At 40.0% G+C, this 27,120-nt stretch overlaps 1 protein-coding gene across 1 annotated transcript in view; it reads left to right on the top strand.

Annotated features, from left to right (window-relative positions):
- LOC134586284 (scavenger receptor cysteine-rich domain-containing group B protein-like) overlaps positions 1-25,655 on the top strand; it is a 114,110-nt gene extending 88,455 nt beyond the window's left edge. Inside the window, exons 9-10 of the mRNA XM_063441771.1 lie at positions 10,781-10,825; positions 25,582-25,655. Coding sequence (XP_063297841.1) covers positions 10,781-10,825; positions 25,582-25,655 — 119 coding nt within the window. The remainder of the gene's footprint in view (positions 1-10,780; positions 10,826-25,581) is intronic.
- Positions 25,656-27,120: the final 1,465 nt, after the last annotated feature.

Here is a 27,120-nt window from a genome sequence, read left to right as displayed (position 1 = left end):
CCGCCGGACCGGCGAGGCTGCCACCCGGCCCAGCAGCTCCAGCCTGGAACGCGTCCGGCACCCCTGACTTCTCTAGGTAAATGGGGATGGGGAATGAAACAGAGAGGGGAATAGAGAGATGGTGGAGGGAGGAGGGAGAGACACAAGGAAAGAGGGGGAGGAAGAGAGGTGTGGAGGAGGGAGAGACACAGGGAAAGGGGGGAGGAAGAGAGGTGTGGAGGAGGGAGAGACACAGGGAAAGGGGGAGGAAGAGAGGTGTGGAGGATGGATAGACAAGGGAAAGGGTGAGAAAGAGAGGTGTGGAGAAGGGAGAGACACAGGGAAAGGGGGGAGGAAGAGAGGTGTGGAGGAGGGAGAGACACAGGGAAAGGGGGAGGAAGAGAGGTGTGGAGGAGGGAGATACACAGGGAAAGGGGGAGGAAGAGAGGTGTGGAGGAGGGAGAGACAAATGGAAAGGGGGGAGGAAGAGAGGTGTGGAGGAGGGAGAGACACAGGAAAAGGGGGAGGAAGAGAGGTGTGGAGGAGGGAGAGACACAAGGAAAGGGGGGAGGAAGAGAGGTGTGGAGGAGGGAGAGACACAGGGAACGGGGGGAGGAAGAGAGGTGTGGAGGAGGGAGAGACACAAGGAAATGGGGGAGGAAGAGAGGTGTGGAGGAGGGAGAGACACAGGGAAAGGGGGGAGGAAGAGAGGTGTGGAGGAGGGAGAGACAAATGGAAAGGGGGGAGGAAGAGAGGTGTGGAGGAGGGAGAGACACAGGAAAAGGGGGAGGAAGAGAGGTGTGGAGGAGGGAGAGACACAAGGAAAGGGGGGAGGAAGAGAGGTGTGGAGGAGGGAGAGACACAAGGAAAGGGGGGAGTTAGAGAGATGTGGAGGAGGGAGAGACACAGGGAAATGGGGAGGAAGAGAGGTGTGGAGGAGGGAGAGACACAAGGAAAGGGGGAGGAAGAGAGGTGTGGAGGAGGGAGAGACACAGGAAAAGGGGGGAGGAAGAGAGGTGTGGAGGATGGAGAGACACAAGGAAAGGGGGGAGGAAGAGAGGTGTGGAGGAGGGAGAGACACAGGGAAAGTGGGGAGGAAGAGAGGTGTGGAGGAGGGAGAGACACACAAGGGAGGGGGATAAAGAGGCAGAGGGGGATAGAGACTGGGAAGGAGAGGGGAGACATTGACACAGTGGAGCAGTGAGGGGGAGAAAGAAACATACAGAGTGACTGGGGGGAGACAAAAAGGCACACAGAGGGGCTGTATATAACACTGGTGGATGGGGGGGCAACGAGGCAATCCCCCCCCACCCCACGAGGCTTTCCCCTGCTGGACGATCTCCCTCCCTGTTCCGCAGGCACCGTGCGGGCAGCCGGCAGGGGAGGGAGGAAGAGAGGACCCAGGGAGCTCTAGCAGCTCCCCTGGGTCCTTCTTGCACGAGCACAGAGCGTTTCCGCAGTTACCACGCCAACGCTCCATCTCTCACGAGGGTGAACTCTAGCCCTGGAGCTACGGGCTAGAGTTCACTCTCACCACTGCGACCACCAGGGATTCACATCTGCTTAAAATAAATCTGCACTTTTGTTTATTTTGAAGCCTATGAGTGCGCTTTTTACGTTAGAGTAATTTTTAATTTTACGTTATCTGTTCTAACACTGTATCTGCACACTGTGCTGGAGCGACGCATTATGGGGCTGGTAAATATTTTTTTTCCAGGGCAGCTTTTAATTCCCAGTCCGGCCCTGGGTCCAATGGATGTTGCTGACAGGCTCCACTGCAGCCCAGTGAGACAGAGCTTTGGGAAATGCAGACCACATCAAATGCTCTTCTTATTGAATGAGTCATAGTGTTGATCTAGTAACCCAGTGACAGCACCATGGGAAAACATTAAAACCCTTAAGGACACATGACATGTGTGACATGTCATGATTCCCTTTTATTCCAGAATATTGGTCCTTAAGGCGTTAAACTGGTTTGTACTTCCAGGCAGTGCATACTCTTCCTAGCAGGCTGTATTGTTTTGTATATACAGTTGCAAGAAAAAGTATGTGAACCCTTTGGAATGATATGGATTTCTGCACAAATTGGTCATAAAATGTGATCTGATCATCATCTAAGTCACAACAATAGACAATCACAGTCTGCTTAAACTAAGAACACACAAAGAATGAAATGTTGCCATGTTTTTATTGAACACACCATGTAAACATTCACAGTGCAGGTGGAAAAAGTATGTGAACCCATGGATTTAATAACTGGTTGAACCTCCTTTGACAGCAATAACTTCAACCAAACGTTTCCTGTAGTTGCAGATCAGACGTGCACAACGGTCAGGAGTAATTCTTGACCATTCCTCTTTACAGAACTGTTTCAGTTCGGCAATATTCTTGGGATGTCTGGTGTGAATCGCTTTCTTGAGGTCATGCCTTCTTGAGGTCAAACCATCTTGATTGACAGCACCACTGTGGGCGGAGCCAACCCTGTTACCAGGAGGAGGGGTTTGGTATCCCCTTATTTACCACCGCGCGCTGTGTATGAACAATAGCTCCAGCTCCAGCTTTTCAAACGTGGCTGTGACCACTGCACTTCAGCACCTTCATCATCATTTTGCACTTTGAACTTGCACTCTGCCCAGGCGGGGAAGACCGCGGACACCACTGTTTATATTTATTTTTTAAAACCACCTATTTTTTTTTTTTTTTCATTTTGGTGGCCATCTTGATTGACAGCACCACTGTGGGCGGAGCCAACCCTGTTACCAGGAGGAGGGGTTTGGTATCCCCTTATTTGCCACCGCGCGCTGTGTATGAACAATAGCTCCAGCTCCAGCTTTTCAAACGTGGCTGTGACCACTGCACTTCAGCACCTTCATCATCATTTTGCACTTTGAACTTGCACTCTGCCCAGGCGGGGAAGACCGCGGACACCACTGTTTATATTTATTTTTTAAAACCACCTATTTTTATTTTTTTTTCCATTTTGGTGGCCATCTTGATTGACAGCACCACTGTGGGCGGAGCCAACCCTGTTACCAGGAGGAGGGGTTTGGTATCCCCTTATTTGCCACCGCGCGCTGTGTATGAACAATAGCTCCAGCTCCAGCTTTTCAAACGTGGCTGTGACCACTGCACTTCAGCACCTTCATCATCATTTTGCACTTTGAACTTGCACTCTGCCCAGGCGGGGAAGACCGCGGACACCACTGTTTATATTTATTTTTTAAAACCACCTATTTTTTTTTTTTTTTTCATTTTGGTGGCCATCTTGATTGACAGCACCACTGTGGGCGGAGCCAACCCTGTTACCAGGAGGAGGGGTTTGGTATCCCCTTATTTGCCACCGCGCGCTGTGTATGAACAATAGCTCCAGCTCCAGCTTTTCAAACGTGGCTGTGACCACTGCACTTCAGCACCTTCATCATCATTTTGCACTTTGAACTTGCACTCTGCCCAGGCGGGGAAGACCGCGGACACCACTGTTTATATTTATTTTTTAAAACCACCTATTTTTTTTTTTTTTCCATTTTGGTGGCCATCTTGATTGACAGCACCACTGTGGGCGGAGCCAACCCTGTTACCAGGAGGAGGGGTTTGGTATCCCCTTATTTGCCACCGCGCGCTGCGCAGAGGCGCGCCAGAGGCGCACCAGAGGCGCGCCAGAGGGAAGCCCGTCTGTGCCCGTCCGTGCCCCGGACGGGCGGGACGGGCGGACCAACGACAATTTATTTACTTCTTACTTGTTTTTATTAATTTTCCCCCCCTATTTTTATTTTCTTATTGTTTACCTATTTATTTTGTTGCTATTTTTATTTTTATTTTGGTAATTTTAACTTTAGCCTGTCTTCAACTGTAAGTGTTACTCTATGCATTTTTTTTTGCTATTGATCATTTTTGCTAAAAGTTAAGATCGCATATTTTTGACAATTGGTAAACCTGGTCGTTATCTGTTATTGTTATATATAACTGCAGATTGTGCTTCAGTTGTTGAAACCTTGTAGCAACATGAGTAACTTGAATTACTCTGCCTCTGATTTGAAGGCTTTAAATACTAATGGCCCAATAGATATTCGTACTGCCCTCAAATTAAAGAAAAATAAAATATTATCTCGCTATGGAAGCTCACAGATTAAAACTATTCTTAATTTGGCTAGCAACCTTAGCAAGACTAATAATACTCTAAAGAGTAATCATGGCCCGTCTTTTAAGGGTGCTCTATTGAATGCCCGCTCAGCAATTAAGAACGCTGAGGCCATCAATATTGTAATTAAGGATAATAACCTTGATTTTTTGTTTTTAACAGAAACATGGTTTTCCCCCTCAACCCCACCTCGTCTTGATGAATTGGCCCCCCCTGGATATCACATACTTATGTGTAATCGAGCCACAAGAAGAGGCGGGGGGATTGCGATTATTTTTAAAGAACACCTTAAAATCAGGGAAATTGAGATGGAGGTGACATCCTTTACCACATTTGAATATCTCTCTCTCCTATGGCAGCGCACTGAGAGGGAAACGGCAGGTCTAGCTCTTATTTATCATCCGCCCAATACTAGTACCCCCGTCTTTATGGAGGAGATATCTGAACTGCTAACTATTATAAGTCTCAAGTTTACCTCCTCCATCATTTTGGGAGACTTTAACTTATGGGCTGATTCTCCTACGGACTCTCATGCCCAGAGTTTAATACTCTACGCTAAAACCATAGGGTATAATCAAGCAGTATCCGGCCCTACACATAGAACCGGACATACACTAGATTGGATTTTTCACAATGGGTTGATTTCCTCGACTGCTACTCCTCAACCCACGGCCTGGAGTGATCATAATTTGATCAAGTTTGAGGCAGTAGGTGTTGAAATGAAGAAAATCCCCCACATCCCAAAAAGAAATAATATCTGCACATGGTCTCGAGATATTTCCAAAGTCACCGGACCTCTTCTTAGCACAACTTTTTCCAGCAAAATGGACCCCATTAAATTTCATGATTCCCATACAGTAGAAGAGAAAATCTTACTGTTTAATTCAGTGATTGAAGAATCAATAGAGCTTCTAGCCCCTATGAAAAAAACTTGTCTAGAAAGACAAGTAGATAAAAACCCTCCCTGGTTTAATCAGGTGACCAGAGAGATGAAATGGCGATGTCGAGCAGCTGAAAAACGGTGGTGAAAAGATTACAATGCCGACCTTAAACTGGAATATCTAAAATCTTTAAAATTATATAAATCTAGTATTAAAAATACGAAAAAACAATATTTCACAGATAAGATTACAAAAGCGAAAAACTCAGCGGCAGAGCTTTTTCGCACAACAAACCTCCTAGCAAATCCTAACTGTTCGCTTCCCCAAGAAGAAACATCTCAAAAGTTTTGCGAATCCCTTTCTCACTTTTTTAAACAAAAAATAGATCTAATTAGGAGCAACATAGTGGTGGAACCTGATGCAGAAACTTTTACACCCTATGATGGTTCGATGTTCTCGAATTTTAAACCCGTTAGTACACCCAAGATTTTGATCATCCTCAAGTCTCTCAGGGCATCGTCCTCATCGCTGGATCCCTGCACTGCTCAGCTGGTGAAGGATGCCGCTGATGTTCTGGCCCCTTATATTGCAGACATTGTTAGTATGTCATTTGCCACCGGAGTTGTGCCTGGCATTCTGAAGCAGGCTGTGGTTATCCCTCTGCTGAAGACACCAACTGTGCCACGCTCCGAGTTGAGCAACAATCGACCTATTTCCACCTTGCCTTTTTTGGCCAAGATCATCGAGAGAGCGGCGGTATGGCAAATTCAGCCTCACCTGGAGTCTAATCACATTCTGGATGACTTCCAATCGGGATTTCGACCTGGCAGAGGGACAGAAACTGCCCTGGTTAAAGTCCACGACGATCTCCTGTGGGCCTTGGACAGAGGGGAGGAAATTGCCCTGGTACTCCTGGATTTATCGGCGGCCTTCGATACTATCGATCATGATAGATTGACAGAGAGGCTATTTACTGTGGCTGGTGTGGATGACAGGGCGTTGGCTTGGGTGACCTCGTTTCTCCACGACAGGGTTCAAAGGGTAAAATTGGAGACATTTTACTCCTCTAACATCTCCCTGACATGTGGAGTCCCCCAGGGTTCGGCCTTATCTCCAATCCTGTTTAACATCTATATGAGGCCACTGACCCATATCATCCGCCGCCACACGCTTCCCTATCATATCTATGCCGACGATACCCAGTTGTATTTTCGCCTGGCCAAGAAAAAGGAGGATCAAATCAATCTTTCTTCCTGCCTACAGGATATCCAGTCGTGGATGGGAGCCAATTATCTAAAACTTAATGGCTCCAAAACTGAATGCATCATCTTCAGTAACCAGGAGGTGAATAGTAGCTTTCCCTCATGGCCGGACTCGTTTTCTCCACCTCCGAGTCCTGCCACCAAGGTCAGAGATCTGGGAGTCATTTTCGACTCCAGGTTGACAATGAAGCCCCAGATTAATCAGGTGGTAAGCTCTTGCCACTACCACCTGAGGCTTCTGAGGTCTATTTTTAGATTCATTGCCTCCTCTGATCAAATCTCGGTGGTCAGTGCCATCATCGGTAGCCGATTGGACTACTGCAATGCTCTGTACCTTGGACTGCCTCAGAACATCATACACAAGCTACAGTTGATACAGAACGCAGCTGCAAGGCTACTTACGGGTGTGGCCCGCAATGACCATATCACTCCATCATTAAGAGCCTTGCATTGGCTGCCCGTTCGTGAACGGGTTCTGTTTAAAAATGGTTGTTTGGTATTTAAGGCAGTCCATGGTATGGGACCAGACTATCTGAAGGATAAATTCACACGCTATGCTCCCAGTCGATCCTTGAGATCGGCTGATTTAGCCTTATTGAAGATTCCAAATTTTAAAAAGAAAAAGTGCGGAGGGAGAACGAGTGAAGTTCAGGGAGCGCAATTTTGGAACTCCCTGCCTCTGACATTAAGACTTGAGAATGATCTACTGAAGTTCCGCCGGAGCTTAAAAACAGCTTTATTTGCTCAGGCGTACGGGATGACATGAAATTTTTTAACCTGGTCCAAATGCATGTGATTATAATGCTGTTGTTTGCTGGATATTGTTTTGTCTGTTTTTTATTGCTGGTATGCGCATCGAGACCCTATGGGTAATAAGACTGCGTTTCTTAAGAATTTTTTATAAATAAATAAATAAATAATGCCACAGCATGTCAATCGGGTTGAGGTCAGAACTCTGACTGGGCCACTTCAGAAGGCATATTTTCTTCTGTTTAAGCCATTCTTAATGATGGAGTTGATTTACTTCTATGCTTTGGGTCATTGTCCTGTTGCAACACCTATCTTCTGTTGAGCTTTAGCTGGTAGACAGATGGCCTTAAGTTCTCCTGCAAAATGTCTTGATAAACTTGGGAATTCATTTTTCCTTCGATGATAGCAATCCGTCCAGGCCCTGACGCAGCAAAGCAGCCCCAAACCATGATGCCCCCACCACCATACTTCACAGTTGGGATGAGGTTTTGATGTTGGTGTGCTGTGCCTCTTTTTCGCCACACATAGTGTTGTGTGTTTCTTCCAAACAACTCAACTTTGGTTTCATCTGTCCACAGAATATTTTGCCAGTACTGCTGTGGAACATCCAGGTGCTCTTGTGCAAACTGTAAACGTGCAGCAATGTTTTGTTTGGACAGCAGTGGCTTCCTCTGTGGTATCCTCCCATGAAATCCATTCTTGGTTAGTGTTTTACATATTGTAGATTCACTAACAGTGACTTTTGTAAGTCTTTAGCTGACACTCTAGGATTCTTCTTCACCTCATTGAGTAGTCTGCACTATGCTCTTGCAGTCATCTTTACAGGACGGCCACTCCTAGGGAGAGTAGCAGCAGTGCTGAACTTTCTCCATTTATAGACAATTTGTCTTACCGTGGACTGATGAACAGCAAGGCTTTTGGAGATACCTTTATAACCCTTTCCAGCTTAATGCAAGTCAACAATTCTTAATCGTAGGTCTTCTGAGAGCTCTTTTGTGCGAAGCATCATTCACATCAGGCAATGCTTCTTGTGAAAAGCAAACCCAGAACTGGTGTGTGTTTTTTATAGGGCAGGGCAGCTGTAACCAACACCTCCAATCTCATCTCATCGATTGGACTCCAGTTGGCTGACATCTCACTCCAATTAGCTCTTGGAGATGTCATTAGTCTAGGGATTCACATACTTTTTCCACCTTCACCATGAATGTTTACATGGTGTGTTCAATAAATACATGGCAACATTTAATTCTTTGTGTGTTATTAGTTTAAGCAGACTGTGATTGTCTATTGTTGTGACTTAGATGATGATCAGATCACATGTTATGACCAATTTGTGCAGAAATCCATATCATTCCAAAGGGTTCACATACTTTTTATTGCAACTGTATTTCCGAAGAGGCAATATATTAAATAGCAATTTTACAAGGGAGGATACCTGCCAGGCCTGGATCCCCCTGACAGACAGAACTTCCAGGTTCACAGTGGCTAATTTTACAAGGATATTCAAGCGCTATGCACTCCTATAAATGGAAAGGCAACAATATTATAAAATAAGACCGCAAAACGTTAAATTCTTATTTACACTTTTTTTTTTATTTACCATTCAAAAAGATGGCTTTGCAATTTGGAAAAAAAAAGTTAGAATATTTTACATAAAATAATCAATAATAATGATATATGCGAAAAGTACAGGAACATTTTATATACAAGTGCAAAGTATGTGGCAAATATGTAATAAAATAGCATAATTCTAGTTTGTAATGTGTGTAATGCGGAATCATAATAATGAACTTTCATCACCTACTGCATCTATATCTTTTTTCACCACCTCTCAAACACTTTCATTATCTGCTGGGATTTGGGACATAAAGATCTGTGATCCCATTTATTTCTAGGCAAAAGGAGAAGCAAATTGCAGCATTGAGACAAATTGACAATCTCCAAAGGGGCCTGCTGCTCACTGAGCAAAGTTTAGTGGGGCGTCTTGTCCGGTGGGAGGAAATAAGACAGCAGGGGAACAGGCAGGTATTTGGGTGAAAGTGTCATGAGGTAATAGGGTGGCGAGTGGGGGGGGGGGAAGAAAAGGTTTGGCTAGTCCTGATTTTTCGTGTTTGAGTGAAGATGTTAGGAGCATCAGTTCAGGAGTAGCTGTATTGGACAGAGTTATTCTTTCTAACATCTGGGAAACATCTATTATGGGTATGACTGAGAATATAAGAAAGACTAGAGAGGTTGTGGTGGTAGGGGACTCCATTATTAAGAGAGTATTAGTAGGGTAATCTGCTGCTCTGTTTGCATCAGATGGACAGTTTGCGGTCTCTCGTGTGTTTGCGTTCTGCCTGTTGCTGACAGAGTTCAATGATTATTGGAAGGGGCTGGAGAGGACCCAGCTGTCATGGTCCATGTAAGTACCAAAGACAAAGTAAGAGGAAGATGGAGAGTCCTGACGAGTGAGTATAGAGAATTAGGAAGTAATCTGAAGAAAACTACCTCCAAGGTAGTATTTTCAGATATACTACCTGTTCTGTTGTGCTCGGGGACAGGTTGGCTAGAAAGTTGGAGGAGATTGAAAACTAGTGGGAGGGAGGTACACATACAGTCAGGTCCATAAATATTGGGGCATCGACACAATTCTAATCTTTTTGGCTCTATACACCAACACAATGGGTTTGAAATGAAACAAACAAGATGGCCAGATTAAAACATTCCAGCTTGAACTCCCAGAACTCTGTGTCGTCTGGTTACTTGTAGGGGAAAGGGCTAATCACTGTTCCAGCTTGTTCCAGCATACATCGGGGAAAGTCCTTGTAAGGACTAGAGCTCCCAGGACTGAGTGTCGTCCAGTCCCTGGGAGTGGATAGAGCAAGTCCCCTATTCGGCTCCAGGATGGAGAGATTCCAGGACTGCAATTGGATAAATATTTGCAAACACATAACCTACAGGGATATCATTTCTAATTAGTGGGGTGATAGCTGATTGATCCAAGGAGACATCTGACTGCTATTTTATGGTCAAGAAGGAATTTTTTCCTAGTTTGTTGCAAAATTGGAAGCGCTTCAGACTGGGTTTTTTGCCTTCTTTTGGATCAACAGCAAAAACATATGTGAGGAAGGCTGAACTTGATGGACGCAAGTCTCTTTTCAGCTATGTAACTATGTAACTATGTAAATGAAAGGCCAACGACCCCCATATCACTAATTTATATATTTAACCTTCCTAAGCCACACGTCGTTTTCCCACACTGTATCAGCTATTGCATCCTGTAGTAAAATTTGTAGTAGAAATATTATGCAAGAGTATTGTGATTACTAGCCAACCAATTAGAGTGCTCTGAGAGCCTTTTGACAAAAAAGACAGCAAATCACAATCATATAACAGCTAAATAAGAACAAGTAAAAACAATATGTTAACCTGGAGGTTAAGCAGCAAAGAAATAGGAAGTGTGCATAAAGCTTAAGGCTTCTTTTATGTTTTTTATTCCATTGGCTGTTTTTTGTTGTTGTTGCTTTGGAGGTATGTAGTAAATAACATATAGCAACAATGTCTCCTGTAATGCTTTAAATGTAAATGATAATGATGTAAGCAAACATTTTTTTTATAATGTAATGATAAAGCAAAATAACATTCATTCTAAATTAAGAACATTTAAAATAATGAACCATTAAAAAAAAAAGAAAAAAGTATTTTTGTTTGTCATTAAAAGAGAGAAGCAAACAATGTAAAATGCAAACCTCTCATTTTTTAGTAAGGTTGTTTGTGATTTCTTACAGCCGCCTCCACAAGTAATCCACAAGAAGTATCAGTCTCAAGTTCAGGTAATTTTTTTTCACTGTTGAACTGTTATATTACATTAAATGATTCATGCAACTATATTTGAAAATGTGATACAAACATTTAATATTTGTAAAAAAAAAAGTCACAGATAGTTTTTAACAATAAAAATGATTATTATAAACGTAATGTACTATTTTATAATTTTTTTTAGTATTTTATAATGTCTAGTAATGTTACCATTAATTACTTAATTCCAAAATGTTCATTTTTCTTTTTTAAATGAAAGCAAAATAAAAGAAACGGGGTTGTCTACTAAAGTGAGAATTCAAAGTAAAACATAGTAACATAGAATGTGACGGCAGATAAGAACCATTCGGCCCATCTAGTCTGCCCAATATTTTTTAAATACTTTTAATTAGTCCCTGGCCTTATCTTAAGTCTAGGATAGCCTTATGCCTATCCCACGCATGCTTAAACTCCCTCACTGTGTTAACCTCTAAAACGTCAGCTGCAAGGCTATTCCATGCATTCACTACCCTCTCAGTAAAGTAATACTTCCAGAAAATATTTTTAAACCTTTGCCCTTCTAATTTAAGACTATGTCCTCTTGTTGTGGTAGTTATCCTTCTTTTAAATATAGTCTCCTCCTTTACTGTGTTGATTCCCTTTATGTATTTTAATGTTTCTATCATATCCCCCCTGTATCGTCTTTCCTCCAAGCTATACATGCCAAGTTCCTTTAACCCTTCCTGGTAAGTTTTACCCTGCAATCCATGAACCAGTTTAGTAGCCCTTCTCTTAAAGGAACACTATAATCACCTAAATTACTTTAGCTAAATAAAGCAGTTTTACTGTATAGACCATTCCCCTGCAATTTCACTGCTCAATTCACTGTCATTTAGGAGTTAAATCACTTTGTTTCTGTTTATGCAGCCCTAGCCACACCTCCCCTGGCTATGATTGACAGAGCCTGCATGAAAAAAAAAACTGGTTTCACTTTCAAACAGATGTAATTTACCTTAAATAATTGTATCTCAATCTCTAAATTGAACTTAATCACTTAATAATCACATACAGGAGGCTCTTGCAGGGTCTAGCAAGCTATTAACATAGCAGGGGATAAGAAAATCTTAAATTAACAGAACTTGCAAGAAAGAAAGCCTAAATAGGACTCTCTTTACAGGAAGTGTTTATGGAAGGCTGTGCAAGTCACATGCAGGGAGGTGTGACTAGGGTTCATAAACAAAGGGATTTAACTCCTAAATGGCAGAGGATTGAGCAGTGAGGCTGCAGGGGCATGTTCTATACACCAAAACTGCTTCATTAAGCTAAGGTTGTTTAGGTGACTATAGTGTCCCTTTAACTCTCTCTAAAGTATCAATATCCTCCTGGAGATACGGTCTCCGGTACTGTGTACAGTACTCCAAGTGAGGTCTCACCAGTGTTCTGTACAATGGCATGATCATTAATTTCAAAATTAAGGACAGAGTAGCCAAACTGAAAGCCGAGCTGACTGAGAGAAGTTTTCCAGTTTGTCTAGTTAGACCTTAAATTTGAAATTCACTTAGAATTCACTTTAAATTCTCACTTTATTAAATAACCCTGAAAATTTTCCTGGAATGAACTGCCCTTTGTTTCAGTCCTGAACACATTTCTCTATAAGGGTCCCATTGTATCCCTCTGTATCTATGAATGTCTGTCATGGGCAGTTTCCAATCTGTACATCAACTTTTGTACATCAATATTTACATATGTATTCTAGTTGCTTTATAGGGTAATGTAAGAAAGGGATTCTTAATACAGTAAAGGGGATCCTTTCAGACGGCTGTTATAGCCTTTATTTTTTCATATTGAACATATATCTGGCATACCAGGTGTACACTGACACTATTTCCATAAAAATACATTATTCACATTTTGGTAACTTGTTTAGAAATTTGCAATGCCACAAATGCCACCAGATTTGTTTCAAAGAGCCATGAGTAGGTTATTTGACTGTTTTGTTTTTCAAACATCAGAAATTAGCATTCAAAGCTTCAAAAACATTCTGTCTTTTCCACCTAAATTACTTCTTTTTTTTTTTTTATTATATGTGTATCATAACCAAACTTTTTTTTGGCACTGCTGTAAATATTTATATTGTGAGGCAAAACTAATAGATTCCTTATAATCTATAAAATGTTTTGTCTCACAAATATTTCTGTAATGGATGAAAAAGTAAACTAAATATTGAATTATGCAAAATAACTGTGACAGGACATTTACATTTCAAATATCACAATCTTTTATTACACTTCTATTGATCCTTCCAACATTGTTTTTAATTCATATTGCAGAAAAAACAGGACCCAACTCTCTTCTAACCAAGAGAACTATAAATCATTTATTTTGAATAAGGACTCATCTTTAGTGACTTAATCTTTAATACATACGTGATAAGCATTTGTAGATAAACATAGATAACAAGTGAAGAACAAGCAACCTTATTTAACTCATCACATATATAATACAGGTACCATTGTTTATTATATGGCAAAAAAATAAAGATAAATACATATAAAATATGTGTATCTTGGTTGCACTTGTTTGTATACTGATGTACTAATTGACACATTTCTATTTAACCAACAGAAGGCTCTGCACAGAGTCATCACATTACTGCCTCGTGAAAAAGAGGCCATACTGAGGTGGTCTTGAACAGACACCACAATTGCACTCACAAACACATCTGCTAGCCTGGCAGTCTCTGACAAAGTGATAGGTTTCCTCTCTTGTGTCCAGTGGCATATTTCATTCCTGCCATGCTGGTAGAACTGAGTAGGTCTAATTGTTGTAGCTACTGAAAGGTGGTGATTCATGTACTAAGCATCATTAGTTTGTAGAACTTCTCTATACTGCTGCCCCACTTAGTGTTGGTGTCGGTTTCCCTCAGTCATTCCCCATTGAACCTCTGTAGGTGTCTACATTCAGAACATATCTGTACAGTAATGTTCTTTTTACTAAAGTATAGTCAAGAGCCTCCTCTCCATCTGACCCCTGAAAGGCTGCTGCATATTCAACCATCAAAGTATTTTGCAGAAAGAGCACCCAGTCAACTTCCTGGATAATGGTTTACTATGAGCTTTTTCTCAAAGTCCTGCAAGAATGTATGCATTTCAGCATTTTCCTCATCACAGGCAGAAAGGGACTGACAAATCACCTTGAGGCCAAACATTGGTTGACCCCTCTCAGTCTGAAGTATTAAGTTGCCTCTCTCTCCATCCCATTCAAGTTGACCCTTTTTCAGCTCCATCTGAACATATGCATTTATTACAATGTGGCCGGTCATAGTTAGGTTGGGGCCTAGACAGACCAAAGCTTCTCGCTACCTGTTCTTAAAATTAGACAGTGGGATACCAGGGTGTGGCTGACTCTCAGCACTGCTCACTTCTGCTGCTGCAACTTTGGGCTCCAAGACTCTATGTATTGAGTACTTCTCTGTTGCTCTTTTCCAGTCATTTTACGATTCTTAAAACTTACCTTAACTCTCTTGTTCAGCTTTAGGACAGCTAATGATCACATTTGAATTTCAAAAGTTCAAGAAGTTTAAAAAGCCATTAGAGACGGGACTCTGCATTAATCAACAAGTCCAGACTTATAACCTAATCTATATTACCACACGTTTTTCCAACATATTAGCTTCTTTCCTTACTAAACTAATCCAATCTAGTTATTTGGTGACAATATTGTATTGACACTGATGAACTCCCTCCCTAATTTGACTTAATTATTATCACACATCTTATTACAAACTTAATGAGACTAAAACTGAAGCTCTTCCAATTAATTTGCCTAAGAACATGGTCCAAACTGTCACCGCTTCTTTTCAGTTTGAATAAAGAAGTGATTTTTTTTTTTTTTACATATTTCGGAGTTAATATCTCCAAATTTGTATATATCCTTTATAATGTTAATCATTTGCCATTGCTTAAATAAGTTACCAGGGAGCTGAATGCATGGAAATATATTTTGTTTTCATGGGGGTAGAATATTTATAATTAAAACCGTTATTATGCCAGAAAATGCTGTATAAATTTCAAATATCACAACTCAACTCTCTTCAAAATTTCTTTTTATTCCAGCCCGCTTATTTTCACTTATTATAAAGATACAATTATTGCACAAGTTATTTACTCACGTGCCCCTTTCCGGTGCAATATATTGGGTGGAAGTGGAGAAGGGAGACAGAATAGCTTGCACATTAGTAGATACCATTTGGACACCACATCCATTACACTAAAGGCAAAACCCAGCTGTAATTCCTCATATATGCTTAACACAGTGTGCATTTGAGATAATTTATAGTCTAAGGCAGGCAACACTACCAAGACTGTCAAAAGACATGCGTAACAAGGTAATGGAACTTTATAAAGATAGAAAAAGATACCCAAAGCCTTGAAATGCCAGTCAGTACTGTTCACTCACTTATTAAGAAGTGGAAAATTCAGGGATCTCTTGAACCCAAGCCAAGGTCAGGTAGACCAAGAAAGATTTCAGCCACAACTGCCAAAATAATTGTTTGGGATTCAAAGAAAACCCCACAGGTGACCTCAGGAGAAATGCAGGCTGCTCTGGAAAAATAGATTTTATTTTGGTTTTTTTCAAAGATCACAATATGACGATACTTGAACAAAAATGAGCTGCATGGTCGAGTTGCTAGAAAAAAGCTTTTACCGTGCCAATGCCACAAAAAATCCCAGTTACATTATGCTGGACACCTTGACACCTTGACATGCCTCACAGCTTTTTGCACACTGTAATTTCGAGTGACAAGACAAGACCAAAATAGAGCTTTATGGTCACAACCATAAGTGCAATGTTTGAAGAGGGGTCAACAAGGCCTATAATGAAAAGAATACCATCCCCACTGTGAAGCATGGTTGTGGCTCACTGATGTTTTGGGGGATGTGAGCTCTAAATGCACGGGGAATCTTGTGAAAATTGATGGCAAGATGAATGCAGCATGTTATCAGAAAATACTGGCAGACAATTTACATTTTTCTGCACGAAGGCTGTGCATGGGACGCTCTTAGACTTTCCAGCTTGAAAATTACCCTAAGCATAAGGCCAAGTTTATCCTCCAGTGGCTACATCAGAAATAGGTGAAGGTTCTGGAGTGGTCTATCACCCATAAATCATACCCAACTCTAGTATTAGATGGACTTATAGAAAATAAGCACTACCTATTTCTATTCACCTCTCCAACACCATGTTGCCCTGTTGTGGTTCTAACAGCCCAAGAGTGTGTTCCTTATTTCTCCTATTACTGGTTTCTGAATTTTGTCAGTTTTCTAATTTCTTCTGATCTATGGTACCCTTTGACTTTGGCTGGTTATATAGTTTATCCCTATCTCTCCTGTCCTTAACTTCAGTTTTCTTTCTGACTAATCTACTGTTTACCCCACCATTCTAAGGATCGGTATTCGGCTTGTCTGTTTGTTGTGTTATAGTTTGTAGGTTTTGGTTCCACATTGATCTTGACAACATAACGTTTTCCTGTACCCTCTATCTCATTACAATACACACTCTACTGATACAATTCTGAATATAAACAGAGTATCAGTTAATACATACAATATAAGGTGGAGTATCTTCTTGTTTAAAATGAATTTAAAGTAACCTAGAGATGAAACAAAAAAAGACACATAATGGTGCAATATTGTCTAAATCTCCTATGAATATCAGGGAAGTATGTGGAAATAAACTCACAAAGCAGGAGCCTATAGTGTGAGGCTCAATCTTCCAGCGTTGTGGGATTTAGGTTCCCACTCCCTTCTTTATACTGCCTGGAGGTGATGAATAAGGTGCTGTCCTCTCACAGGTAAGTTGTGGTAGTAAAAAGTGCTTTATTGATAAAGTGCACAAAAGATATAAAAATCACAAGACCTTACTATTGAAGGAAATCTTGTAGAGATTGTCTCTGATAGCAAAACGCGTTTCGCCTCCTGTGGAGGCTTCCTCAGTTGCTGTGGATCTTTGCTGTAAGTGTTCTCTTATGTAGTTTGAATTTCGCGCCCTTTTTCCTGACTTGATTGTTTGATCGCGGCATTTTTCCTTCCGCGTTCCACTGGTGGAACGCATTAGTTCGGGCATTTCCGGTTTCGGCACTTGCGTTCCAACAGTGGAACGCATGCGTTGTGATTCCGATTTTCGTGTGATGGAATATGTCTCTGCGATCTACTTTGCTTCATTTTCGGCTAGCAGTTCTTTATGCCCATAATCAGTCTCATGAGAAGCTGGCAGTCCATTTTAAACAATTATTATGGTACAAAAACGGGTCTCTCAAAAACGGAGTTTTAGTAGAGAGAGTAAAAATGAAGTAAATACATATACTGGATAAAAGTTATGCAAAATACAAATATAGGCAATTTTTTAAATGAACAGGCAATTTAAAAATACACTGTAAAATTACTATATAGATCTGATGGTGCAGAGAAAACTAAATAGATAAGGCATATAGGTAAAACAATTATTAATAGTGAAGCAAGAGTAAAATAAGTTTTAAAACATTCCTAAAATAGACTTAAAAATAAGAAGAACCTTTATATAAAAAAAGGGAAGACCTGCTATAAAAGGAACTGGGTGTTTAAAAATGGCAAACTTCAAAATCCAAATTTAGGCCATGGGGGATGAGAGTTTTAAAAGTGTATATAAATTTAATTTCTTCTTTCCCTAATGTTCTAATATAATTGCCCCCTCTCCAGTCTCGTTTCACCTCCTTGATCGCACAGAAAAATAAATTCTCTGGGTTTTGATTATGAATTTCTTTAAAATGCTGCGACACACTATGGGTTTCCAAGCCATTTTTAATGTTACGTATGTGTTCAGCAATTCTCACTTTGAGAGGTCTAATGGTTCTCCCCACATACAGGAGATTGCACGGGCATTTTAAAATATATATAATACCCTTGGAGTGGCACGTGAGGTGGTCTTTGATAGTATACGGTTTCTGAATAATACTTTCCAAGTCCTCAAAGTGTCTTCTTGTTTGTTTAGTTGTTCTACATGGGAGGCACGTGCCACAACCATAGAATCCTTTAAGATCCTGAATAAAATGTTTAGGTTTAGTGGGGTTTAGGTGGCTCTTAACTAATATATTTTTAAAATTTTTGGCTCCTCTGTATGTGATCCTAGGTTTTGAAGGTAAAATTTTATATAAAATTGGATCGTCTTTTAATAAGTGCCAATATTTATTTATGGTCTTATGTATACGTTTATTGTGTCCGTTGTAGTTACAAATGAAAGGAACTTCGTTGGTGTTAGTTAGTATTTTCTTTGGTTTGTATTGAATAAGTTGGTTTCTTTTTAGTTTACCTACATCTTCTAGATCCTGATTCAAAGATGTTTCGTTATATCCCTTTTCCATAAATTGCTGTTTGATGTACTGGGCTTGCTCTAAGTAGTCACTATCTAATTTACAGTTCCGACGAATCCTTAAAAATTGGCTCCTAGGAGCAGGGTTTATGATGACAACTTTTAGTATCGATATAACTATTGGCATCCACTGGTTTGAAGTGGTTTTTAGTGACTATCATGGAATCTTGAATCCTGATGTCAAGGTCCAAAAAATTTATATTATGTTCACTGTAAGTGCTGGTTAAATTGATTCCGTAGTCGTTAGTGTTAAGATATAAAATGAATTCTTTAAGAGTCTCTAAGGTGCCAGTCCATATAAAAAAGATATCATCTATGAAACGACAATACGACACCAAACTCGCCCCCCATGGATGACCCTGGAGTACAAATGCTTCTTCCCAAAATGCCATGAAGAGATTGGCATAGCTTGGGGCGAATTTGGTGCCCATTGCCGTTCCACAGATTTGCAAGTAAAAAGTATTCTCAAACCAAAAATAGTTATGAGTTAAAATTAGTGAGATTCCTTCCAAAATATACTGGATTTGCTCTTCCTTAAAATCCGATTTCTCTAAAAAATGTTTCACTGCTGCTATTCCTTTGTTATGGGGTATAATACTATATAGCGCAGTTACGTCACAAGTGACTAAAATGCTGCCTTCTATCCATTTTGTTTTTTCTAATATTTGTAGGACGTGAATGGTATCCTTAAGGTATGTGGGATTTTTTATGACAATTGGCTGGAGGATAGTGTCTATATACTCGGAAATTCTAGTGGAAATTGAATCTATACCGGATATAATTGGTCTTCCTGGGGGATTGATTATGTCTTTATGAATTTTTGGTAATAGATAAAAGACCGGTATTTTGGGGTTATCTATCCACAAATAGTCGGCCTCTTTGTCAGTAAGGATTCCTAAATTTTTTCCTTTCTCCACATATTGCTTAAAGGTTTTTATAGTTTCGTTCGTGGGATTATGTGTTAATTTCTGATAGGTTGAGGAATCCGAAAGTATTCTATCTGCTTCTTTAATATATGAATTTTTGTCCAGAATTATTTTTTAAGACATAGTTTTCTTTTAAACAAATTCATGTCAACAAAAAAATCGAAAGAGTTAAAATCAGCTGTGGGGGCGAATTTAAGGCCTTTATTAAAAATGTTAGCCTGTTCTAAAGTGAGGGTTTTATCAGTCAAGTTAAAAATTCCTTCTAAATTGATGTCTTGCCTCTCTTCTCTCTGTGTTGTTTTCCTCTTTCTTCTCTGTCTCCTTCTTCTTCCATTGATCGTTGTCTTTTCCCCTGTGTTTCCCAAGGTTGCGTATCGTCTGTCCACTTCCTTCTGTTTTGTATTAAGTCCCTCCGAAAAAAGATGGTGATGGTGGGGTATCTGGGGGAGGTGATGTATCAATATTCTCTTTTCTTGGTTCTCTATATTGGGAAATTGGTTTGTCACGGGGTTGGTGAGAAGGCCCTTCATTGGAACGTTTTTCTTTTTCTTTCCTTTGGGTTCCTTCTTTTACTACGTCACTATATTTTCTATGATCCTTATTTTTGGTGGTGGTATCAATGGGTTCATAATTGATGCGTTGGTGTCTTTTATGGATTGGTGTGTGGTTATATCCTGTTTGGGGTTCAACAACCTTGTTATAGTGAGTTCTTTTTTGTGACTGCCATCTATTTTGTTCTCTATCTAAATGTTGCTCTACTTTATTAGTGTATGGCGACTTCCTACTTTTTTCCCATTTAGTGTTCCTATCACCTCTCTCAGATTGATGTTGAGTGGTATATTGACGTTGGGAATGAGTATTTCTACCACCTCTTTCTAATTGATATTGGGTGATGTATGGTCGTTGAGAGTGAGTATTTTTGATGTATTGTTTTCTTTGAGGGTGGGTATTCTGGCGTGTGTTATTCTTTTTATTTTTGTTATTATCCCTTACATTGCCTGTCTCGTAATCAATAGTATCTCTTAAGTATTTTTTCTTTTTTATTTCTATAGTATTTAACTCAATTTTATCTACTTTGGATTGGATTTCTTTTAAGATATTATTGTAAACCTCTGGACTTGTGGATTCTGCCAGACAGTTTTTCCATTTATTTATTTCTTCGTCAAGTTTGGGGAGGGTCTCCTCTCTTCTTGCTACAATATAGCCCATTGTGCTAAATGGGTATCAGTTAAGTATAGTACCCCTTTTCTGAGAATGTTCACTATATATTGCAACATACACTTAATGAATGTAACTCTATTATAACATTCTTAATTATATACAGAGTATTATCCAAATCAAAATATGTTTATCACAGAACAGACACATAATACTGACACAGAAGTATCTCTTTGAAACATGCATATGTATATATGCAATCTTTGTAAAAATATTCAGGAAGGAACTTTGTACAATCAGTGTTTGTATTTTATAACATTGTATTGTACTGTATTGTACTAAATGTACTTGTATAGAGATAGAATCTATCAAAAATGTTTTTTACTACTTGAGATACCTAAAAGGTCATATTATTGGCACATTCACATATGTAAAGATGCTGCTGTTCGGTGTTCATCTACATTCCCTGAGGAAGTGAGCACAAGGCTTAGGAAATACATAGGAACGATTGAACACCATGATCACTGTGCAGTTTGGATCACACGAGCACTCATACCACAGCCCCCTGGCACTACAGAGTACACAAACCGAAGAGACGCTGAAGTTGACAAAATGTAAAGATCGAGCACGGATTAAGTGATTTATTAGGAGCTCTGGTCCTTACTATCAAAAGGACTCCAAAACACCCACAGACACAGGATTGGAACCTCTATTATTTATGCATCTTAAGCCACAAAGACTTATTAAGGATTTACATTGCATCATCATTTAAAACCTTGAGAGTTTGTCATAGCTTGGGAGAATATTTCACTCCAAACTTTTTAGTTTATGAATGTATCAGTGCATATTTTATCTACATATGTTTTAATCTTTTTAATAAAGGGTATTATAGTATAGCAGTCTTCTCTTCCTTTTGCACTCTTTAGGTAGGCCATATGTACTAAACTACTCACTAGAGGAGTAATAAGGACATATCTTTCCAAGGACAGCATCAGGATTTGTGTGTATATATATATATATATATATATATTTTTTTTTTTATTATTTATTTTTTTTTATTAAAAATAGTAACAAATCTTGCACTCCACTCAAAAAACTAATATAACGCCCGGTGCTTGTCCAGACAAAAACACAAGAACATATTTAAGGCTCTGTCCTGAGGAAAGCTTGAGGGGATCAAGCTGAAATGTTGACCGTTTTTATTTAGAAGGTAATAAAAGTAATATTTTATATAAAGTCCTTGGAGTGCTATCCTTAAATATTTTATATATATATATATATATATATATAAATATATATATATATATAATTATATATGAGATCTCTCTCTCATATACCGATATCGTTGCAGAGATGTCAGATCTTCTGTCCTACCACATTGGTTCCTGCAGGTTTCAAAAGATCAATCCCACCACTTTTTGATTTTTTGAAACCTGCAGGAACCAATGCGGTAGGACAGAAGAGCTGACATCTCTGCAACAATATCGGTCAACGTGCACAGGACTTTTGAATATAAAAAATAATCCAGGCACTCCAGCGAATTCCAAAATAGAGGCAATATTTATTAGAACAAGGAACCAAAAAGCAACGTTTCAACCCCTTAGGGCCTTTGTCAAGCTTCCTTTTCTCTGTATTGTAGGCACCTTTCCTGTGCTGTTTTTAGGGCAGATTTAAATTTTTTTAGATATTGCCCTTTCCTTGTAGCCCCTTTGTCTCAATGACTCTGACAGTGTACTCAGGTGCTGATCTCTGTCTTTTATGTCAGAGCAAATGCGGTGATATCTGATAGCCTGACTGTAGATGATACCTTGTTTTGGTGTGATGGGGATGGAAGCTGAAATTGTGGAGGTGGCTGTGGGTTTTCTATATACAGACTAATGGAGAGTGCCATTGGTGACAGTTATTGTGCAGTCCAAGAAACTCACACTATGATTCGAAAAGTTCATTTTAAGGTTTATTGAAGGGTGGAATGAATTGAATGATTTATGGAGGTCTACAAGGCTTTCTTCTCATTCTGTCCATATTATGAAATATCATAGATGTAACTATAATATGTATATGGTTTATGGGGCTGTGTACATAAAAATCTGTTTTCTAGGTCAACCATGAAAATATTAGTGTATTGGGGTGAAATTGTTGTGCCCATCACTGTTCCTGTAGTTATTGTTATTAAAACTGAAATATTTGTCTGTCAGTATAATCCAATGTGATCTTTGGTATATTCAAGGGAGCCCAAATTGTTTTAAGTTCACTTGAAGGAGTGTGAATTCAGACACCAGACACCTGTTGGTATTGAAAATAAGCATCTGACCTTTATTTTGTCAGTTGTGTTTTTATACATTTTTATACATTAAAAAGTGTCAGGGGTGGCAGGTTTAAGCATTAAGCATTTCCCAAGTCCAAGTTAGCCAATTTTAATATAGGATATCTAATATGACACCCATAAGCTTGAACATTGGAGTCAAAGTAAATTCTTTTTTTTCTCTGTATTGTAGCCAGAGAGATAGAGTGGATGGTAGCGCCATTGACTTGGAGGGATATAGACAATAGTGTATCAAAACTTAAGGGTGGAAAGACCAGAAGTTCTGGTTTGGACAGGTTCAGTTTAAGGAAATGAGCAGCCATCCAGTTGTAAATAGCAGAGAGGCAATCAAAGACACAAGTCAAAAGGGGTGGTTAGAAATCAGGGGAGGACAGATAAATGTGCATGTCATCCACATAGAAATGATACTGGAAGCCGAAGGAGCTGATGCATTTACTAAGGGAGGCAGTGTAGATTGAGAACAATAGGGTACCAAGGACAGACCCTTGGGGAACACCAACAAAGAGGGATTGGGGAGAAGAGGCAGAGCCAGAAAAAGAAACACTGAATGAGCACTTGGAGAGGTAGGAAGAGCACCAGAAGAGAGCGGTATTTCGTAGACTGAGATTACAGAGGATGAGAAAAAGCTGTTGATGATCAACAGTGTCAAAAGCAGCAGTAAGGTCGAGGAGAATTAGGATAGAGTAGTGGCCATGAGATATAGCAGTGATAAGATCATTGTATACTTTGGTTACAGCTGTTTCAACAGCGTATCAAGCACAAAATCTAGATTGAAGTGGGTCAAGCAGAGAGTTGGATTCAAGGAAGTCTATCAATCTCACATACAAAGCTCTCTCAAGGATCTTGGAGACAAACGTCAGTAGCAAGATTGGGGGGTAGTTGGACTGGGAATTAGGGTCGAGGTTGGTCTTTTTCCGAATCGAGATTACAGTTGTATGTTTGAAGGGTAGAGGAAATGTGTCAGAGGAGAGGGAGTGATTGAACATGCAGGAAAATGTGCAGCATTACATGTTGTCCAGTGTTGTAGCTTATTGCAACTGGATCAGCTGAAGGTAACCTGAGTGCTGTTCTGATGTGAGGCAGGGAAGTTTAAATTCAGACTGTAGGAAAGATAGGCAAGAGGGTCAAATAGGCCTGCAATAAAGCTAGGGAATAGGAAGATTCCCAGATGATAAGAGAGATATTCAACTAAAAACAAACACACATTTGGGTATGTACCAATAAAAGTAGGGGGAGGGAGGGGACAGATATCACAGAGGAAAGTTTTTTTTGTACAGGGAGTGCAGAATTATTAGGCAAGTTGTATTTTTGAGGATTAATTTTATTATTGAACAACAACCATGTTCTCAATGAACCCAAAAAACTCATTAATATCAAAGCTGAATATTTTTGGGAGTAGTTTTTAGTTTGTTTTTAGTTATAGCTATTTTAGGGGGATATCTGTGTGTGCAGGTGACTATTACTGTGCATAATTATTAGGCAACTTAACAAAAAACAAATATATACCCATTTCAATTATTTATTTTTACCAGTGAAACCAATATAACATCTCAACATTCACAAATATACATTTCTGACATTCAAAAACATAACAAAAACAAATCAGTGACCAATATAGCCACCTTTCTTTGCAAGGACACTCAAAAGCCTGCCATCCATGGATTCTGTCAGTGTTTTGATCTGTTCACCATCAACATTGCGTGCAGCAGCAACCACAGCCTTCCAGACACTGTTCAGAGAGGTGTACTGTTTTCCCTCCTTGTAAATCTCACATTTGATGATGGACCACAGGTTCTCAATGGGGTTCAGATCAGGTGAACAAGGAGGCCATGTCATTAGATTTTCTTCTTTTATACCCTTTCTTGCCAGCCACGCTGTGGAGTACTTGGACGCGTGTGATGGAGCATTGTCCTGCATGAAAATCATGTTTTTCTTGAAGGATGCAGACTTCTTCCTGTACCACTGCTTGAAGAATGTGTCTTCCAGAAACTGGCAGTAGGACTGGGAGTGGAGCTTGACTCCATCCTCAACCCGAAAAGGCCCCACAAGCTCATCTTTGATGATACTAGCCCAAACCAGTACTCCACCTCCACCTTGCTGGCGTCTGAGTCGGACTGGAGCTCTCTGCACTTTACCAATCCATCCATCTGGCCCATCAAGACTCACTCTCATTTCATCAGTCCATAAAACCTTAGAAAAATCAGTCTTGAGATATTTCTTGGCCCAGTCTTGACGTTTCAGCTTGTGTGTCTTGTTCAGTGGTGGTTGTCTTTCAGCCTTTCTTACCTTGGCCATGTCTCTGAGTATTGCACACCTTGTGCTTTTGGGTACTCCAGTGATGTTGCAGCTCTGAAATATGGCCAAACTGGTGGCAAGTGGCATCTTGGCAGCTGCACGCTTGACTTTTCTCAGTTCATGGGCAGTTATTTTGCGCCTTGGTTTCTCCACACGCTTCTTGCGACCCTGTTGACTATTTTGAATGAAACGCTTGATTGTTCGATGATCACGCTTCAGAAGCTTTGCAATTTTAAGAGTGCTGCATCCCTCTGCAAGATATCTCACTATTTTTTACTTTTCTGAGCCTGTCAAGTCCTTCTTTTGACCCATTTTGCCAAAGGAAAGGAAGTTGCCTAATAATTATGCACACCTGATATAGGGTGTTGATGTCATTAGACCACACCCCTTCTCATTACAGAGATGCACATCACCTAATATGCTTAATTGGTAGTAGGCTTTTGACCCTATACAGCTTGGAGTAAGACAACATGCATAAAGAGGATGATGTGGTCAAAATACTCATTTGCCTAATAATTCTGCACTCCCTGTATGTGTTTTTCTGGATTTTTTATTTTTATTTTGTCTTACTGTTAAAATATACCATTAAAAGTGTATTCACAAATGGGAGCAAAACCATATAAAATATTTTATTTCTTTTACTTGTTCCATTGTCTAAAATGTTTATCCTGCTTTCTTGCAGTTATCTCCCTAAGTAGTCCGGTACAGAAAACTGGCTCTAACTCAGGTAAAATGTTTTTGCACAATGAAATGTGACCTCTTATATTTGACAAAATGGTTCCTACAATATTGCATAAAACATATGATTTACATAATATTTTGCAAAAAAAAAAAGTCATGCATTTTTACCAGGATAATTTTTAGGATAGAAATGTAGGATTGTACACATAATGTATAATTTTAATTAGTAATGTTTGCATTTTAAAATGATAAAGTATGTTTTTTTTTATTTTTTTATTTTTTTTGCAACAAGGAATGATTTTGCCTTATCATATCACACTTATAAATTAATTATCTATACGCCACTGGGAGCAGACTTATTAATTAAAAAAAATTATGGGACCATAGTCACCAAGAAAACAATTGGTAACACACTACGCTGTGAAGGACTGAAATGCTGCAGCACCCTTAAGGTCCCCCTGCTCAAGAAAGCACATGTACAGGCCTTTCTGTGTTTGGAGGAGGAGGAATGCTGCCTATGACCCAAGAACATCATCCCCACCGTCAAACATGGAGGTGAAAACATTATGCTTTGGGGGTGTTTTTCTGCTAAGGGGACAGGACAACTGCACCGCATCAAATGGACAATGGATGGGGCCATGTACATTCAAATCTTGGGTGAGAAAGTCCTTCCCTCAGCCAGGGCATTGTAAAATGGGTTGTGGAGGGGTATTCCAGCATGGCAATAACCCAAAACACACAGCCAAGGCAACTAATGGAGTGGCTCAAGAAGAAGCACATTAAGGTCCTGGAGTGGCCTAGCTAGTCTCCAGACCTTAATACTGTAGAAAATCTGTGGAGGGAGTTGAAGGTTCAAGTTGCCAAACATCAGCCTTGAAACCTTCATGACTTGGAGAGGATCTGCAAAGAGGAGTGGGACAAAATCCCTCCTGGGAAGTATGCAAACCTAGTTGCCAATTAAAAGAAGCGTCTGACCTCTGTGATTGCCATCAAGGGTTCTGCCACCAAGTACTAAGTCAAAAGGGTCAAATACTTATTTCACTGATTGACGTCCAAATTATTATTATTAGTAGTATTTATAAAGCACCAACAAGTTCTGTAGTGCAGTAGAATGGGTGGACTAACAGACATGTATTTGTAACCAGACAAGTTGGACACACAGGAACAGAGGGATTTTAAGATGGAAGCAGCAGGATTTGGCGATTGATTAGACATGAGGGGTGAAGGAGAGGTCGGAGTCAAAGAGAACACCTAGGCAGCGAGCCAGAGAGATAGAGTGGATGGTAGCGCCATTGACTTGGAGGGATATGGACAATAGTGTATCAACACTTAAGGGTGGAAAGACCAGAAGTTCTGTTTTGGACAGGTTCAGTTTAAGGAGATGAGCAGCCATCTAGTTGTAAATAGCAGAGAGACAATCAAAGACACAAGTCAAAAGAGGTGGTTAGAAATAAGGGGAGGACAGATAAATGTGCATGTCATCAACATAGAAATGATACACTGAATGAGCACTTGGAGAGGTAGGAAGAGCACCAGGAGA

The sequence above is a fragment of the Pelobates fuscus genome, chromosome 2 (genome assembly GCF_036172605.1).
Source record: "Pelobates fuscus isolate aPelFus1 chromosome 2, aPelFus1.pri, whole genome shotgun sequence".
In the NCBI taxonomy this organism is placed as follows: Eukaryota; Metazoa; Chordata; class Amphibia; order Anura; family Pelobatidae; genus Pelobates; species Pelobates fuscus.
Note: the sequence above shows the minus strand (reverse complement) of the source record. Positions and strands in the feature narration are given on the sequence as shown.